Source organism: Ambystoma mexicanum, chromosome 11 (genome assembly GCF_040938575.1).
Source record: "Ambystoma mexicanum isolate Mex_15411 chromosome 11, UKY_AmexF1_1, whole genome shotgun sequence".
In the NCBI taxonomy this organism is placed as follows: domain Eukaryota; kingdom Metazoa; phylum Chordata; class Amphibia; order Caudata; family Ambystomatidae; genus Ambystoma; species Ambystoma mexicanum.
Genome location: NC_090934.1, coordinates 1,175,534,136 through 1,175,552,378, shown reverse-complemented (window position 1 = coordinate 1,175,552,378; position 18,243 = coordinate 1,175,534,136). Strand labels below are relative to the sequence as shown.

At 45.1% G+C, this 18,243-nt stretch overlaps 1 protein-coding gene across 4 annotated transcripts in view; it reads right to left on the bottom strand.

The window, feature by feature from the left end:
* VPS13C (vacuolar protein sorting 13 homolog C) overlaps positions 1-18,243 on the bottom strand; it is a 5,236,720-nt gene that overhangs the window by 2,372,768 nt on the left and 2,845,709 nt on the right. For all 4 annotated transcript variants that reach the window (XM_069624493.1, XM_069624490.1, XM_069624491.1 and 1 more), the window contains one exon: positions 1,073-1,377. In XM_069624493.1, the coding sequence (XP_069480594.1) occupies positions 1,073-1,377 (305 nt within the window). The remainder of the gene's footprint in view (positions 1-1,072; positions 1,378-18,243) is intronic.

Sequence of the window (18,243 nt, the reverse complement as noted above, 5' to 3'; positions counted from 1 at the left end):
GGACTGTCTTTAAAAAAATAAAGTTTATATGTACATAACCTTTGCAAAAAATAATGTAGTTCGCTTAATAAAAGTATCCTCCTGACCACTTCTGGTTTACAATTATTTGAAAAGAAAGAACTTTCTTTGCTTTCATTCCCACAAGGCCTTGGGCACTTTTGAGAGTGAAAGAGATGATTACTGCTGCACTCTCTCTCACTTAGCGCCTTTGAACTTCCTCTTTACAGAGAAAGAAAAATGGGGAAAACCCAGAGGGCAACAGAGGACTATGCAGGGCGAGTTGTGTTTTCATTAACAAACATAATTTAAATCGCCAGCTGTGCTACACAAGTGTCAATTTAATTAGCAAACCTACAGAATTCCATAGCAAATTAACATGCAACACTTGCAGGAACTATAAACAGTGCAAAGCTGAGGTAGGATGGTGAGGGAAAGATCCTCAATTGGCCGTGTTTTGTAATCCTGTTAGCAATCTACAAGTAGCTCTAGAATTCTTAAAAAGGGGTTACACACACACACCACGCTCAACCTATTTGACAAAATGAAAGTAAAAACATTAATAATTTTGCAAAAGTGATTTGTTTTAGTGCATGTTATGGAAGATTTCAATTTTTGCTGCTTGTCATGCAATATCACGGGCCTCTTTAAGGACCAGGAGTATCTTTGTCCAACATGCAACGGTCCCCTGCTTAATGATGCAGACTGAGGGCATGCAAGGGAACCTCTACATCCAGTCCTCAAGTCCATCTTCACGTAGCTCCAGGAAGCCCCTGGCTTCTTGGTCAACATTCTAGAGTAGTGGACTTTGTCACAGATCCCACAGTTGACTTGAAATTTTAGCTTACATGGGCTTTTTGCCTTAACTCGATAAACCGTGGACAAAGTATTGTACATTTTAAAATGAAGGCATGTTTGAGGTTGTAACTGTAGATAGTTAAACTAGTATAACAAAGAAAGAACTATGGCAACTGAATTAAGGAATGCATGAGTACCCATATTCTCTAAAGCAAGCACATATTTAACATTTTAGGTATAGACATGTGAAAATGACATGGTAACTATGAATGCATACCTTGACAATTTCAAATCATTTAACTGCACATCCATCCTATCAATGACTGGGGGGAGTGCACATTCCTCCACAGGAATCAGGCTAAAGTGGTTCTGTACTATGATCCAACCAAGATCAGCAATAACAGCATTTTGGGAAACTGAAGACTGAGGGATGACGATCACAGGAGCTTTGAGATGTATATCTATTGAAAGGCGGAAACTCTTCTGAGCAAAATCTTTCATGCTGGATGCTGCCTTTTCCGCAGCCTGGGCAGTGGCAGCACTCAGAGCTTCTTTTGCAGTTTGGAAATTGTTTAGGAAGCTCTATTGGGAGACATAAAAGATTAATATGTAAATACAGTGGAGCATTAACCTCATAATACAAATATAAATCAATATTGTTTCAAAACATGAAGTGTTCAATATGTATTCCACTTCCCACTATATTGTAATGTTTTCATTCTACTGGTGATTTGCACAACTGTCACCATGGAAAGAGAGACCTCTCCATGCTCCACTCTGCTATATCTGATACTCTTGATATCCTTGCCCCCGTCATGAGAATCCGCCTGAAGCCCAAAGCCAAATGCAACTCCTGGTATGACTCGGATCTCGTCACCCTAAAACGCAAGTGCAGGGTGGCAGAGAGGAAATGCCGTGCTTCATGTTCATCCTCTGACAAACTGGCCTGCCGCCTGCTCCAAAGGCAATACCGTCTCTCCGTTCTCACCAAGAAGAGAGCCCTTATCGAAGCCTGCATCTCTGCGGCATCTAACAACTCGGCCAAACTCTTTAAAATCTGCAAGGAGCTTGCCAACCCTGCAGCAGTCTCTACCTCTCCTGTCCCCTCCCAGGCCCTCTGCACTGCACTGGCCTCTCACTTCATCTCTAAAACTCAGGACATCCTGTCCTCACTCTCCTCCTATCACCTCCCTCCCCCCTCTCTTCCCTGCTCTTCCTCTGGCCCTTCTGCAGCCACCCCCCCTCCCTCCTCTGCCTTTCCCCTTTTCTCTGCTGACAAGGTTTCCAGACAAGTCCGATCTATGAAAGTCTCGTCTAAAGAGGTTCACCCCTGTTCCTCCAAAACTATCAAGGACCACATCGACTCCCTGGCACCTGCCCTGGCTGACTTTTGCAACCACTCCTTCGCCTCTGGAGTCTTCCCATCCCCCCTTAAGCACTCCCCTTGTGCACCCTCTTCTTAAGAAACCCTCTTCCGACCCCTCCTGCCCGGCTAACTATCGCCCAATCTCCATAACTCCCTTCCTGGGCAAGCTCCTGGAGAAACTGGCCATCTCCCAGCTTAACCTCCATGCTGAATCTGTTGGTAGTCTTCATGACCATCAATCTGGCTTCAGAGCTGCCAGAAGCACGGAAACTGCTCTCCTGAACATCCGTGAGGACCTGCTCTTGAACCTCGACTCCAACACTCCGTGTGTTCTCATTCTGCTCGATCTCTCTTCTGCCTTTGACACGGTCAACCATGCCACCCTGCTCAACCGTCTCTGTGATAACCTGGGTATCACTGCTCACGCTCTGGCGTGGCTGACCTCTTTCCTTTCTTATCGACCCTCCCAGGTCCAACTGAGGCCCTTCCTCTCTGACAGCTTTTTTTCCACCTGTGGTGTCCCCCAGGGATCTAATCTCTCTCCCTGGCTGTTCAACCAGTATCTGGCACTCCTTGCCCACCGCATCGCCGCTCTCTGCCCCAACTTTCAGTGCTATGCGGACGATACCCAGCTCATTTTCAGGCTACCCTCGGCCTCCTCCTCTCCTTCCCTCATCTCTGACTGTCTGTCTGCTATCCAGGAATGGTGTGCCGCCAATGACCTCTGCCTTAATGCCAGTAAGACTGAGATTCTACTCATCGGCACACCCACTCCCTCCTTCCCTGCAGCTCTCTGGCCAGCCTCTCTTGGCCCTCTTCCTGCTCCTACCTGCAAGGCAAAACACCTCGGGGTCATCTTCGACTCCACACTCTCCTTCTCTCCTCATATATCTGACGTCTCTAAGAAGTCACACTACCAACTGCACCTCCTCAGAGGTATTCTTCCCTTCCTCTCCTTCCCCCAGAAGCTCGCTGTCTCCCAAGCTCTGGTTCTCTCAAAGCTGGACTACTGTAACAGCCTCTATCTTAATCTGCCTGCATCCACTCTACGCCCTCTGCAACTCATCCAGAACAGGACTGCGAGACTTGTCCTTGGCCTCAAGCCCAGGGACGTATCTCTCCAGGACTGAAAACTCTACACTGGCTCCCAGTGGCTGCAAGGATTAAGTTCAAAACCCTCTGCATTGTCCACAAGGCCTGCTGGGGCCTGGGGCCTGAATACCTTCAACTCTCTCTCTTCCTAAATATCTTCCTTCCCGAGCCCTTCGCTCATCCGTCTCCAACTCCCTCAGGGTCAGCCGCTTCTTGAAGCAACGAGCTGGGGGTAGATCGCTCTCTGCGGCAGGGGCCTCCCTCTGGAACAGCCTTCCTGCCTCCCTGAAACTTGAAGAGAACCATCTCCGGTTCCGGAAGCACCTCAAAATCTTCCTCTTTGCTTCTGCTTTCTCTCTCCCTCTCCCCTGCTAAATTCTTCACTAAACTGCACTGAATCTGCAACTGGGCCACTCTCACCGACCTCAGTACTGGGCCCAGCCACTCTCCACTTGCACTGCCTCCCTGGCAACCCCTGCACTGCGGGACTGTCTCTGTATCCCTACAGCCCCCCGTCCCAGCACTTGTCTGCACTTACCTTGCACTTGCCACCAGCTGGCCCTATTTTATTTATTTTATACTACTTACCTTGTACTGCACTTCCCCCCCCTCCCCTTGCACTTTTCCCCTTCCCGTTTACCCCTGCACTTGAGCGATCTAAATGACACCTGGCCTAGTAGGATCGTTGTCTGTCTTCCCCTTGTTCCCCCCTCCCTGCCTCGTCGCGCCTTGAAACACTGGTGTATAGGCGTGTTACAAATGCCATATCATATCATATCATGACTTCAGAGCAGCCAACTCTTATTTTATTAACACTCCCTTCCCACAAAGCTATTCCAAATCATTTTGAACAGATGGACTAAGATATGTACAATCATAAGCATTTTATTGAAATACAGGGTGGGGTCTTTTTCTACCAACTCAATAGTCTCAATGGATGGAATCGGAGAGACTTCCTCACCAGCCTGTCTCATACCACAATTGCCAACAATCTGCTCCACCACTTTATCAAGTCTCTGCATTCCTCATTCGGTTTCTTGTAGACATGTTCTGTTATATTCTATTAATCTGTAAATTCATACTGCAGAGGAACATTGCCACTTTTCCAAATTCAAGCTCATGTAAGCTTGGTTTATATTTAGTCTTCACCAGGCCCTCACTGATTTATTTCTTACGTCACACAAAACTAAGACGTCATCTCCCGGCATACATCATTTCATGCTCCTTCCAAATTTGTTAAAGCAAGACAATACTTACTTTCTCAATAAGCATATTTTTATTCTTCTAATAATGATTAGTATTAGAACAGACTTTCACAACAATTATCATTTGGTATTCTTTCAGTGGAGTCATAATTCGATTAGACTGCTTCTCAAAAAACATCACTTGGTATTCCTTGAATGAATATTAGACTTAGAATAGACTGCAATGTAAAACAAACTTAATTTTGTGTTCCTTAAATTGACATTATGGAGAACATGAACTGGCTTTCTCAGCAAACATCTGTTTCCTCACTTTTAATATTCATCAGATGCGCAGCACCTTATGTATTAAAGCATCCATACTTTAGTATATCTGACTTCATTGTCCCAACATGCATCATTGTTCTCGTTCCCACTGTTTTATAGATTGAGCCTTCATATAGTTCCTAGGGTTCAGAATGGTTGTTTCATTTTCCTATGGCATTGGACTTTACATCCTAACATCCATCAGCTCTCTCCCTCACAATCTTTTATAGATTTAGCATATATTTGATTTCCAGAACTTCAAGTTTCTCATCTTAGACCACATGACTACTGCTCCCATCATCCATTCAGGCCTCTCACTTCTAATGCTTTCTCTACTTATGTCCCATTTTGGTCTGTGGCTGAGTGACTGTGTCTCAGCCCAAGTGGCCTTATCCCGTTTCCTTTGGGTAAGAAGCGTTTGCATCCCGTTTCTGTGCTCTCCATCTCTGCCCACTGGTCTCCTCTGCTACAATTCTCCTCACTAGTGAGTGCTACGTTATCAAACTTAGTTCTGTGGATGCCTCATATTTGGCAATCATTGGGTGCATTGACCTTTCTTGTCACCGTCCGAGAGACTCAGTGTGGCAGTAGTAGCAGTTTGCAAGCTTTGGAGAAGCTGCTTCCTTCGCCATTCTGATTCATGTGAGTTGTGTCCACCGACACTGTTTCAAATGAGAGTCAGCATGTATCAGTTTGATGCACTGCACATGCAAGGGACAATTGCGTTTCTACCTCTTGTCAGTGTCCATCTGCTGCTTCAATCCATCTGCATTCCTCTGTTTCACTCCACTTATCATTTAAAGTCCCGCTGCCCTGTGAACATGGTGACCAACAAATATGACAATTGACTTTCACAGGCCTGCTGCCCCAAAACTATGAACTCAGCCCAAGAGAGCAAAGTCATCAAAACCAGACCTTACTGCTAAATGAGAACTGATCTACTACAGGGGTTCCCCAGAGGGCAAAGATCGTTAAAAGAACATCCCGACACAACTCACACTCATGAGAGACTGATCCCTGCCTGCACAGGATGTCCAATGTCACGTCATTCTGGCTTGGTGAACTAATAAAGAGTTCTCATTCTTTAACACACAAAACCAGAGCTACATTGCCTCCTTGCAAAGGTGGCACGACCCTAACCCTCATCTTGTGTATGTAGTGCATGGCCACCATGATGTGTTGTCATGATCGGGACAGTCTTCCCCCTGTAACATAGGCAAAATAGCCATTAGTGCCAGTCTGGAAGCCCTCAGCTACAACAGCTTTATGTGGAGTTTCGTCTCCCAGACCACAACCAGTAAGCTAATTCAGGTATGCACCCCATCTCTTCAAGTGGTGTCCATAACCACAGTTCCCTTTAGCCATGGTTTCCAAAAAGGTTCACCCACCATTAAGTTCTCTCAGAGATCCTACAACAGGAAATCCTGTGTGACCCTGCTCGGGACCTGGAGGAGGTTTGTCTAGCTGCTTAAGTACTGTGCCCAGTGCGATCTGAGGGCCCACTGAAGTAACATCATTCTGAGTCGGGCCTCCGGCACCAGGAAAATGCAGGACGCCAAGAGATTGAGCAACCTGGGGAAGGAAGTCCATGGCCAGCAATGTGTGGGCATTCTGTAATTTCTTAACCATCTCCTGAATTGGCAGAAATCTGATCTAGGGAGCGAAAGCCAAGAGGAGGAGTCCAGGCCCACTCCTATGAACTGAAGCTTTTGTGACGTTCTCATTTAGGATTTCTTCAACGGGAGGGAGAAGCCCAGAATGTGTAATAAGTGGCAGCTGTGGATGGGATGCTCCTGAGCCTGCTCCGAGCAGAGAGGGTTCTGATCAGCCAATCATCCAAGTAGGGGGCTGCCACCACTGATAACTTGGTAAAGGCCCTCTGGGCAGCGATCAGTCAAAAAGGTTGAACCCAAAATTGGTAGTGAGAACTGCCAACCACAAACATCAGATACTTCCCGAGCTTTGGATGTATGGGCACATCATAGTAAGCATTCTGTTCCAAGATGGGTCGCAGTCCCCCATCGTCCTTCGATACCAGGAAATAAAGGGAATACCACCTTTGGTTCGTTTCCCCTTGAGTGTTAGAATTCTTCCTCTTGGACTTGGCCCTGTAGTGTAGAAGAAGAATTCTTCCTGCTAATATATCACTTTGAATGTGCAAATAAACATACAAAGCAATCTATTGACTGGAAGATTGGATTCCCATCGAGACCTCGTGGCTGTAGAAAATAAACAAGATTGATATGATTAGAACAACTGATAATGGGTACAGTAATTAATTTCTCTAGAGTTACTCCAAACTAACCTGACTAATGTTTAGAGACTTCACAACGGATAAAGGAAACCCAATAGATGTTCTGAAAGAAGAAATAAAACAATGTGAGCCTATAACCCTGGGATCAAAATGAAGAATGACAATAAGCAACAAGAACCATATCTTGCTTATAATAAAGGAGAAAGTTTACCAAGTGAGACCTTCTTCCTAGGTAGAGCGGAGGCTGTTCCGCGGTACTGCAGCGGCTCTCCCACGGTGCAGCGGCGGCTGTCCCACGGTGCAGCGGAGGCTGTCCCACAGTGCAGCGGCGGCTCTCCCACGATGCAGCGGAGGCTGTCCCACGGTGCAGCGGCGGCTCTCCCACGGTGCAGCGGCGGCTGTCCCACGGTGCAGCGGCGGCTGTCCCACGGTGCAGCGGCGGCTGTCCCACGGTGTCCAATGGTTATGTTAGTCTCTAAAACGCGGAGGTGAGATAATGTCTTTACCGAGTGAAAAACAACCGGGTCGTAAATCCAAGCGGGCAAGAACAGGAACAGAAGGAAAAAAAGGCCAGACGTAATCGAGGGACAAAAGCAAGAGTTCGTTAACAAGAAGACCAAAGTTTTCAAAGCAGGCAAGGATGATCCAAAAGAGTAGTCGAGTCAGAAAGCCGGGTCAGGAACGTGTATTAAATCAGAGCAAGAAGAAAAAAGGCCAAAAATCGAACGCCAAAGAAAGCTCAATCAGAAGCACTGAACAACGTGGAGGCGTGGTTTAAATAGCCCAGGTCACCTGATCACTGCCGTGAACCCAAACGAACGTTGCGCTTCCTCAGCAACGTATCACGTAGTTTCCATGGCAACCTCCATTCACTGTGGCGAGCCGTGCTCCGATTCGAATGTTCTCTTACTGCATTAGCGGGACCAAACTTGCGTGAACCAACGCGCAGCGGTCCACGCATGACATTGAGGCACCATTTCTATTGCGCCTTTCTCCAGCAGCAAAACAATCTCCTGTTAGAAAAGCAGTCCGGATTCTGAGAAGGATAAGTGGGTGGGGGGTAATTTGGAGGTCATTGGAGAAAAGAGGCAGTAATCTTGGATCAAGGCTTGTCGCACCCAGGCATCTTAAGTAATGTCCTACCATTCTCTGGAATGTTGAGTAAGACGGCCCCTCAATGGCGAAGGGTCGAGAATCAATGGAGAATCTCTCAAACTGGCTTTGGTGCTGCTTCAGCACTTGATGGGAGAGAGGAAGGTAAGGTATAGACCAATTAGACTTTTCAGCTCTTGGTGGTCTTGCAAATTTGCTTTGTCCTTTTCTTCCAGACGCTTTACCTTTTCTCCTCTGGAAATTAAGGAAATGAAATAGCAAAAGGGTCTGCCTCTGCAGCTCTGTGCCGTGGATTAAGTCGGCTTTTGGCGCACTGCTCTACCGCAAAAGACTTGGTTTACGGCTTTGGATGTCTGCAGGTATGCTAGGCTATTCCCCGCCTTAGGGCAGCAAAGATTTTAGCCATCAAAGGGCATGTCTAGTAGGCTTGTCCGGACATCTAGTAAACTCAGACTTTCTAAGCCATGAAAATGTCTGACACCAAGCTCATGTCCATGATCTACCCGCACCATCAGTCACATCCAAACCAGTTTGTAGTTAACGATACATTGCCTTTCCATCAGCTAGGATGTCTCGAAAACCATACCTCAACTCACTTTCTGGGATGAGTTGTGCCACCTCTGAAATCCCTACCCATAAGATGGGGATATACTTGGCTAGGGCACATGTTGCATTAATATCCTTCAAAGCCATGCTGCCTGAATCAAACACTTTTTTGGAAAGTGCATCATATTTTTAGTTTTCCCTAGGTAGGCACTAGTTTCTTTCCCTGACGTAGCAGCTTGCTCCACAAGGGCTGGGATGCTTTGATAGGGAGTCAGGGTCTGTGGATCCAAGTTTTTACTTCTTTACCAAGTCCTTATGAACTACTAGCATCAGGCATGGTTTAATCTACAGCTCTAAAAGTGGGGCCCTAAGTGCTGTATGAAAAGGAAGAACTGGCTCCAATGGAGCACCTTCGTCCAAGATGTCTGAGATCATATTATGTGACAACTTTTGCTGGGGAACACCCCTTAGGGCTTTGACATATTAGTCATAACCTTTTCTGCAAGAGGCAGGAGGATGTGCACATGGGTCAGGTTGCGCAAAAATCAACATCAGAGAAAGTGCTAAATCCGCTGGCCTCTTTCATTTGCAGAGGCGAACTCTGCCATTCTGTCCTCCTATGACACAAATTTGCCTGGAGTGCTCAAAGATCTGAACGACTCAAACCCAAAAGTTATTGGGCCTATCTCATCATCAAAGATGATCTGGAAAGTGTCTGAAGTCTGTAGAGAGTACTTTGTTGGTTGAGTAAATGATCAACATCGACAGGCCTTTCAAAGACGATCCTGATGCGACTGAAAAGCACTGAAGCAGCCATGGTGGTCAACAATGTTGTTGGTACTCAAAGACTCTTCGAGGTCGACTTCATGCCCAGGCTCCTAGGTGCTAAGGACACAGATGCAGTAAACACATCTTACTGTGAAGTTTATTTAAAATAAAATAAGACCTATCTCTCCCTATAACTATGGGGTGTTCCCTGCCTATCTTACTAACCAAGGTGCTCATCAGTCAGGATGAATGTCCAAAAACAAATCAGTCCTCTCTCCAAATCTAAGCTCTCTGACCCTACCAGAATGGCTCCCCCTTCTCCTCTCGCTTGTGTTTTGTCAGAAGTTTCTTCACCCTCTCTCTTTACTCCTTTCAGTAGAATATGCAAATAGTCTCTTGTTATCCACTGTATCAAGTTTTGCAGTCCTCTTAGGGGAAGGGCCTCCCTGGTCCTTATTCTTCCTTGTTAGCCTAAGTCTATAATCTCTGCTACACTTTTCTCCTCGCTTTTATGGTAGCTCAAGTTACAATTACAATTCCCCCCATTCCGAGAGTGCAGTTTAATGTATGACTTCAGACTTCCTGGCTTCACAGGTATGTTCTCCCCAAATGTCTCTTTTCTATCTCTATCTTATCTTTGATATATGGTTAGGCCTTTGCATTTCCATACAGCGATAAGCCTCCAATTGTATTTCGTTCCCACTATATCAGTTTCATTTTTCTCTTTATCTCATTCTACAGCTCTGTTTCGCTGGATTATTTCTTATACTTTTCCCATTAGTACTGCGACGAGTTTTGCTTAACTTAGAATGAGTCCTGCTTGGCTTTCCAATATTCCCATTCCCTGTTTTACCTTCTTAGTTCCGGGGCAACATTGACGGTACCTGCAGGCCCTTGGATTCTATGTCCTTCTCGTTGCCGCTCTTTGGCATGCTTTCCCCAGTGTTTCCTTCCTTGTCTTTGGAATGTCACAGGGATTGTGACTTCGGCTGGAAGTTTGTTATACCCCTGGATGGTCTTGCCGCTTTTGTACGGGCAGACTGTCCACCATCTCCAATTCCGCAGTCACGCCACCACCGCTCTTTCTCCTGCGTCTTACTTGGCTTTCTTCCACTCTGGTGTGCCTGTTGCTGAGCGTTTCTGGTACCGCACTGGAATGGCTCTGTTACACGTTGGCTTCACGTTCTCCCAGATCCACACCTTCTTCTGCCTTAGAGCCTCCCCCACACCTTCTTCTGCTCCGTTACGCACAGGGAGATTTCCCCGCGTCTCTCGGGCCCTGGCTCTCTCTTGGATCTCAGCATCCCAATTGTTGGTCTCACATCACTTTTCTGCCTCCTCGTTGAAGTCCATTGGAGACTTACATTTAAAGGAATATCTTCCATTTCTTGTCGTTCACAACGTAACTTCAAGTTATCCCCATGAGTTTGATAACAGTTTTGTATATTACATAAGTCCATATACGCCATCACCAGCAGGCCATCGGGTGGTTTTCTAACTGAAACAGGAGTCCTTGCTCCAAAAAGGGGGATTCTAACCTGGTGAGGTCCCACTTGCCTCTACCCCTAGGAAAGGAGTTGCAGAGCGGGCTCACCTCCCTAGCCTCACAGGGGGGGCTCCCCTTTGGGGAGAAGGGACAAATTCCCTCAATTCATCACAGAATCCAAGATAAGTGCTTCTCTGCTTCCTTGCTGGCTTTGTTGAGCGCAGTGGGTTCCGCGTTTTATATTTTTGGCTCTAAGTTGGAGACTGAGACTGCTGCTTTTTAAAATACATCATTTTGAGACTGAATTCCTCCTACTTTTCTGCTGCGGCAGATTTTGAAGGGAAACATACCTCTCTCTGAGGAGGAGTCCTTTGATGAGTGTCTGTGTCTACTTTGTTTCTTTTTGAGGACGAGCAGGAGGAATGGTGGGATTTGCTTCTGGAATGGGCTCTCTTTCTGTGTTCTTTAGGTCTCTTTTAGGTCTCTCGAGGGACTTTTCTTTCACCTCTGAGATTCTCCCTTCGAAAGATCTTAGTTTAGAAGGGGTAGTGCTGGGCGACTTGGACGTCTTGCACCAGAGAGCTAATTTCAACAATCTTCCTTTCAATGCATTTGTTGCCATCAATTGGCACAAGCCGCAATCTGATACTTCCTGTCCGGCACCAAGACAACAGAGACGGTTCCATGTCATTTCATCGCTGGATGTTTTTTTGCTGGGTTTTTTACCGCAGACTCATCGAATTTTTTTTTTTATCCCCCCACCCCCTTTAATTTTTTATATATTCCCGAACACCCACACCCAATTCATATATTTTTCTAACTCCCCCCACCCCCAAAAGAATTAGATGAGTTTTTTCACGAAAAAATGTGCGGTAAAAAACACAGCGAAAAAACATTCCACAATCAAATAAAGTCGTGCCAACAGAGACATACCTTGCGAGGGTCCATTAGCAGCCTTTTGGTGCTGCAGTCGCCGCATCTTTTAAAACCGGATAGATTCGACATAGACATTGTAACCAGAAAGTTGATTTTTATCTAGCACATCAGAACATTTCTGAAGGGTTCCATGTGATCTGGTCGAAAGTAATTATTTTGATGTAGTTTACTTCAAAGTGATTACTTTTGAAATGTCACCTCTTTATTTTTATTGGGGGCATACCCTGCTTTCCCCTTCACTACGACCCCTAACCCTTCCCACCCCCTTTCTACACTTTAACATACATTTACCTATATTTATCAATTAATTTCAAAGTAATCACTTTGAAGTAAATTACTTCAAAGTAATCACTGATGTTGAAACCATGGGATACGTTCTGAAATGTGCTCAGCACAGAGAAAAAAGAGAGGTCATGGAGCGTGGTGTAAGCTACTTATACCAACGCTGATGCCACATCTGGCCGTGATGAAGAAGAGCGAAGTCGAAAAAAAGGTTCAGAGATCAGTTAAAGCTGGAGAATATATTTAAGATGAGGACGCGGGAGGACGCAATCCATTAGAATCACTTTATTAATTCATATATATTTTTATGTGATGAACAAAATAAATATTGAGTAAATTCTAGGATCTTCTAAAATATGACTGGATTAGAATCTAAGAAGTCACTGTTAATTCTGGTTGAGTAATATTAGTAAACATTCCCATCACATTTATTTTTTCTATGTTATTATAGGTCTCGATCTGGCAGATATGTTTTCTGGGAAACAATACAACTGAAAGGAGAAATGAATTATAAGTAATGTTTTTTCTATGGATTGTTCTCCCACAGATTCCTCATCAGACTTCTCTTGACTCGACAGTGCCACTCAGCGGTTCCAGATAAGACGTCAGCCACATATATACTACACCAATACGCCCATACCTCAGTCCCCCCACCGTCACTTCTCCCCCCGCCCAAGTTCAGCAGCCACAGAGGAAGAATCCATAGGATGCGGCTTGAAAACAGTTCAAAAACGTATTTTTGGTAAGGAACAGAAGTAAAGTGGAACTCACAGACTTACAGTAGTAACACAGCAAGGCATCAAACTATGCCTAGCTCCTAATCATCACAAAAGGACAACCAGATAAAGACAGCAGACCACTTTCACAGCAGGACTGAAAGGGAGGGTGATGAGGAATCTGCGTGAGAAGAATCCATAGAAAGAACATTACTGTTAAGTAATTTCTCCTTCAATGGATTGCATTCTCCCATACATTTCTCATTTTATATATTCCCAAAGCAGCACAGAGAGCAGAGGCATGATGAAAGCCCTCAGACTACGAAGCTCTGCAACACTGCTCTGCCGAATCAAAGTGCACAAACCATGGACCAAATCAAAGCAGCAATGCTTTGTTAAGGTGTGGAGTGACGACCATGTCGCTGCTGGACATAGTTCCTTTACTGCACAAACTTCTGCAATGCAGATGATGCCTCCAGACCCCTAGTGGAATGTGCCGTGATGCATGTGGCAGTTCTTTACATGCTCTCTGATAACACTCTGCGATGCAGGGAGTTATCCATTGAGAGATGGTCTGCTTAGACACAAGCAGACCCTTCCTGGACAGAAAGAAAGCCACAAAGAGTTGGTCGTTCATTCTGCTGTTTTAGCCACATAAAATTGAGAGTCCTCTTAGGGTACAGCCTGTGCAGCCTCTCGTCATCCTTAAAAGGACATGGAGGAGGATCCAACACTGGCAAATCAATGCTCTGGGACATGTGGAATTCAGAAACGACTTTCACCTTGAAGAATCACAGGAAAGGTGGATTGCAAGATAGAGCGTGCCGCTCACTTACATGTCTTTCTGACATGATAGCCACCAGGGAAGCCGTTTTCAGGGTGAGAAGCCTGATAGGACATGAATGCATGGGCTCAAACAGAATCAAGAATGTCAAAACCAAGTCCAAGTTCGGAACTAAAAACGGGGTAGGCAGAAACCTAGTTACAAGGCCTTTCAGGAATTGTGTCATTATCGGGATCGTGAAGAAAGATCCTTGATTTGGAGACCTCTTGAACACAGACAAAGCCGCCAAGTAGCCCTTCACTGTGCCTATCTGAAGGCCTGAAGAGGCCAGTCACAGAAGGAACTCCCATAACTGCAGTGGGAGGGTGGGGAGGGGGGCAAGCAATAGGGTCTATCCTGCATTCCCTACACCACGCCTCAAATCTTCTCCATCTGCACACATACACAGATCTCGTAGACAGCCAGCGTGCAGCCAGTAACACCTCAAGTTCCTCTTCTGAGAGGTCGCAGTCATCATGCCTCATCCTCTCAAGAGCTACGCATGTAGGTTGAGGGATTCTAGGTTCGGGGGAAGCACTCAACCAACCGACTGAAATAGGAGTTCTGGCTGTCGAGAGGTGGGCAGATGGTCAGGTCCAGGAGTTCAGAGTAGCATGTTCTCACCCAATCCAGGGCAATCAAGATCATAGTGGCTCGAAATCTCTATGCAACCTCCTGAGTACCCACGGGATGACAGGTATTGGAGGGAACGCATAGTGGAGGTTGAAGACCCACTCCACCAGGAGCGCATCACCCAGTTCACCCTTCATTGGGAATTCCCTCAAGCAAAATTGTCCGCACTTTGCCTTGGACCTCGTAGAAAACAAATCTACTGTTGGGGTACCCCACTGAGTTAAGATCTCTTTGAGATCTTCCTAGCACACTTCCCACTCGTGCAAGACCATGCTCTGCCTGCTTAGAGAATCCACCTCCCGTTCTCCTGCTAAATGGACAGCTCAAGCTGAGATCTGGTGCTCTAGCAACCAGAATCATAGTTGCAGCACCTCGATACATAGGGGTAGACCGAACACCCCCCACTAGTTGAAGTAGTTCATGGCCACTGTGTAGTCCAGCAGAGGGTGGGAGGGAGCAAAGGCCATCAGGGCCAACCTGATCGCCTGCAACTCCAGCCTGTTGATATGCCAGTGGCGATGTGATGGTTCCAGTGATGTCCTCACTACTTTACCTGGGGCCATCTGGCCAGGGGACGGCATCCGCTACCTGATCCTGACCCTGGCTGTGGCTATATGAGGGAAAATCACCTGGGTGGGGGCGAGGTAGTATACCTTGGGGAAATGATGGGACATGGTTGGAGGAAACCGCATACCCCCTTCCCTTTCAGGGATGATTCCCCAGTCTTTAATGGCATGTCATAATGTCATATCCCTCACCAACATTTTAGTACATCCACTTTAGTTTCCCCTCAAGATCCCAATAGGGACCGCATATGAAGTATTGAGATGAGGAAGATATCAGGAGCAGTAAAGATTATTCCCATCTCAGTGTTCACTTCCTCAATATCATTCAAGAGGAAAATCCACAGACACTGACACGAGGAAGAGATCAGGAGTAATGAAGATTCCTCCTAATTAAGTTCCGCAATTACTCACTCAATGTCGACAAAAAGCAGGACAATTGCCGCTGACACAAGGAAGAACAGAAGAGTAATGATGATTACTAAGACCGTGTATCAAACGCAATGGTCTAGTTGTTGGGAAGGAGGTAATTGGGCCGGGAAGTTTAAATAAAAGCCAAACCAAGCTGACAGGTGTGAAGGGAAGGAGATTCGAGAGAAGGAAAAGGAACGCAGAAAGCTACAGATGTGGGTTTGCCTGCTGTTCGGGAATGCAGTTGAAAACAACACTGAAAAACGACACGCGGCCGTAGACAGCAGAAAGGCCAACCCAACTTCGAAGAGAAGAAAAGGAGGTGCCAGCGGTTTACCTGAAGCAAGTCAGTTAGATGATATGTTTTGTAAGGGATTTGAGAGTGATATTTAAAGCCAATCCGGACTTTTAGGCCATGGTCCTGTCTAAGTTATACCTAAGAATTCTTACAACTGGACAAATTCCCCCGAGCTGGCATTCATCTATTCTTATCCCCGTATTAAAGAAGGGTGATCGCGCCAATCCCCATGATTACAGGCTACTGGCCATGCTTGACATTAGCTCAAAAATCTTTGCAATTATATTGCAAAATAAACTGTCCAAACGGGCTATTACTAGAAATGTGCAGTCCCCATTTCAAACAGGGCTCCATAAATTACATGGCAATCTCAGTACCGCACCATGCAAACCATTATTAGTCACTTTTTTTTTTTTTTGAAGCTTTTGATTCTGTAGTTCGTGCCAGGCTGTGGTATTGATTGCACACTGTTATATTTCCTCATTTCCCTATATACTGAGACTATGGTGTCGCATCGTATCAATCAGAAGGAAGAGCTTACTTGGGCTATTCAAATCAATACAAGCTTGAAACAGGGCTGCGGCCTGGCTCCATTGTTATATAACCTGTATCTGGCAGATATGGGCTCTTGTATTGAAGCAGCTTGCAATTTCCCACCTTGTATTGGTACAGTGCCAGTGTCCTGGTTGGGATATGATGATGATACAGTCATTCTTGACCGCATACCCATTGGTTTGCATAGATCATTGATGCTTTGGCTGACTACCCTCAGACACCCTTAGACTACCCTCAGACAAATGGTCTTAGGGTTAAACAGCACCAAAACAAAGATACTGTTATTTGGTAAGAAAAAGAAGTTGATGCACAACTTTAACTGGTGCTACATGGGCAAGCCTTTAGAAGTAGTAGACAGATATATGTACCTGGGTGTGCCTATTTGTAATAATCCGTCCATCCATATGCATGGTGACTATGTGTTAACTAAAACCACAAGGAAATGAATAAAGGTGGCAACAATGCTGAGGGCATAGTGGAAATGCATAGTAAAAGTACAATACCCATGATCCTCTACTGCTCGGCCATCCATTCTGGCCCTATGGTGAATAGATGGATAAAATGCGAGCTAAATTGCTGAGATCCATCTTGGGGGTTTCCGCTTCTATCCAAGTACAGGCATTACGCGGTAAACTAGGAGTCCAATCCATCTATTCTCATTGGCTCTTTCAGCAGTGCAGATTGTTACTGGCAATAATTCATTCCCCCATGGAAGTAGACAATGTGTACAGCTATATGGCCAGGCATTATATGGGGTATACTGCAAATACATTCCTTGTAGAGCTCAAAGAGACAGCAATGGGGCATTTAAAGAACTTGGACATTGATATGTATGATTTGATGGAGCTTCCCAATGCCCGTGTATATTAAAAAGAACAATTTTGACTTAATTGACAATATTGGGTATCTTAGTACAAAGAACATTTATCAGGTTTATAGCACACAGGGATTTCGCCGGGATACGCTCCCAACTTATTTAACAAAATTATCTGTTAATATATGTAGGTTTATAATATACCTTTGTTTTAAAATTCTTCCTACTCGGGAACATGTAGGTAGATGGCACAGGTTAGCATCCAGGGACAGAACCTGCAGACTTTATAATACACACATTGAGACTGTGCAACATCTTCTGACCCAATGCAGGCTCTTACGTCCTATTATAGGGCTAACTATAGTTGTTTTGTACACAATGTTGTATCCATTGAGGGGAACAATTTTGGAACACTTTGTTCAGTGTAGAGAGCACCGTTGTGACACCGACAGCTTATTATATATGGAAGGTAGCTCTCCATTTTATATCAGTATCACATGTGCACATTATTTATTGTGTTTTAATCAAATTTAAAGTGATTTTAATTTTGGTAAATCATATTGAAAGTGTTAGATTTTTTACATACATTGTATGTTAACCATGCTGCCTAGTTGTTATATCTTAACAAAACGGGTTCTTTATATTGTCTTACTTGATGGATTAAATCAGCAAAAGGTTTGTTTTCTAACCATATACTGTAAATAAAAAATAAATAAAAATCTTCACTTTTGACAGAAACCACAAGTTCCATTTCTCATGTACTACTAAGAGCACTTCAGCACTCTGCATCTGATTATTTTGCTCTTTCTAGATATCACTTGGTTTTAGGTAATGTAATGATAAATGGTAGGATGTGGAAAAAGTGGGAGATCATCCTTATGGGACTACAGACTAGTAGATCTTTCTAGTCAGACTACAGGTCGACACATTGTGTTTCGGCCCCCATTGCAAGATACATCTGTCCAAAGATATTTTTGTTAGGTCCCAAACAGGGCCTTCATCAGGATGGGGACATTTCTTTAATGTGGATGTAGATATGGAATTTTGAAGAAAGGTTTTAATCTAAGTGACTGTGTCATCAGAGAAATTGCCAACATCCTTAAGTCTATCCAAGAGCCTATTATGGTCCAGAAGGTCGAAGGCTGCTGAAAGATCTAATAACATCAGCAGCCCTGCCGTGCTTTTGTCCACGAGTTTCAGCATTTCACTTTGTAGGTCTACTAATGCACTTTCTGTGCCATGAAAAGACCTAAACCATGACTGCCTAGGATGGTAGACTTCAGT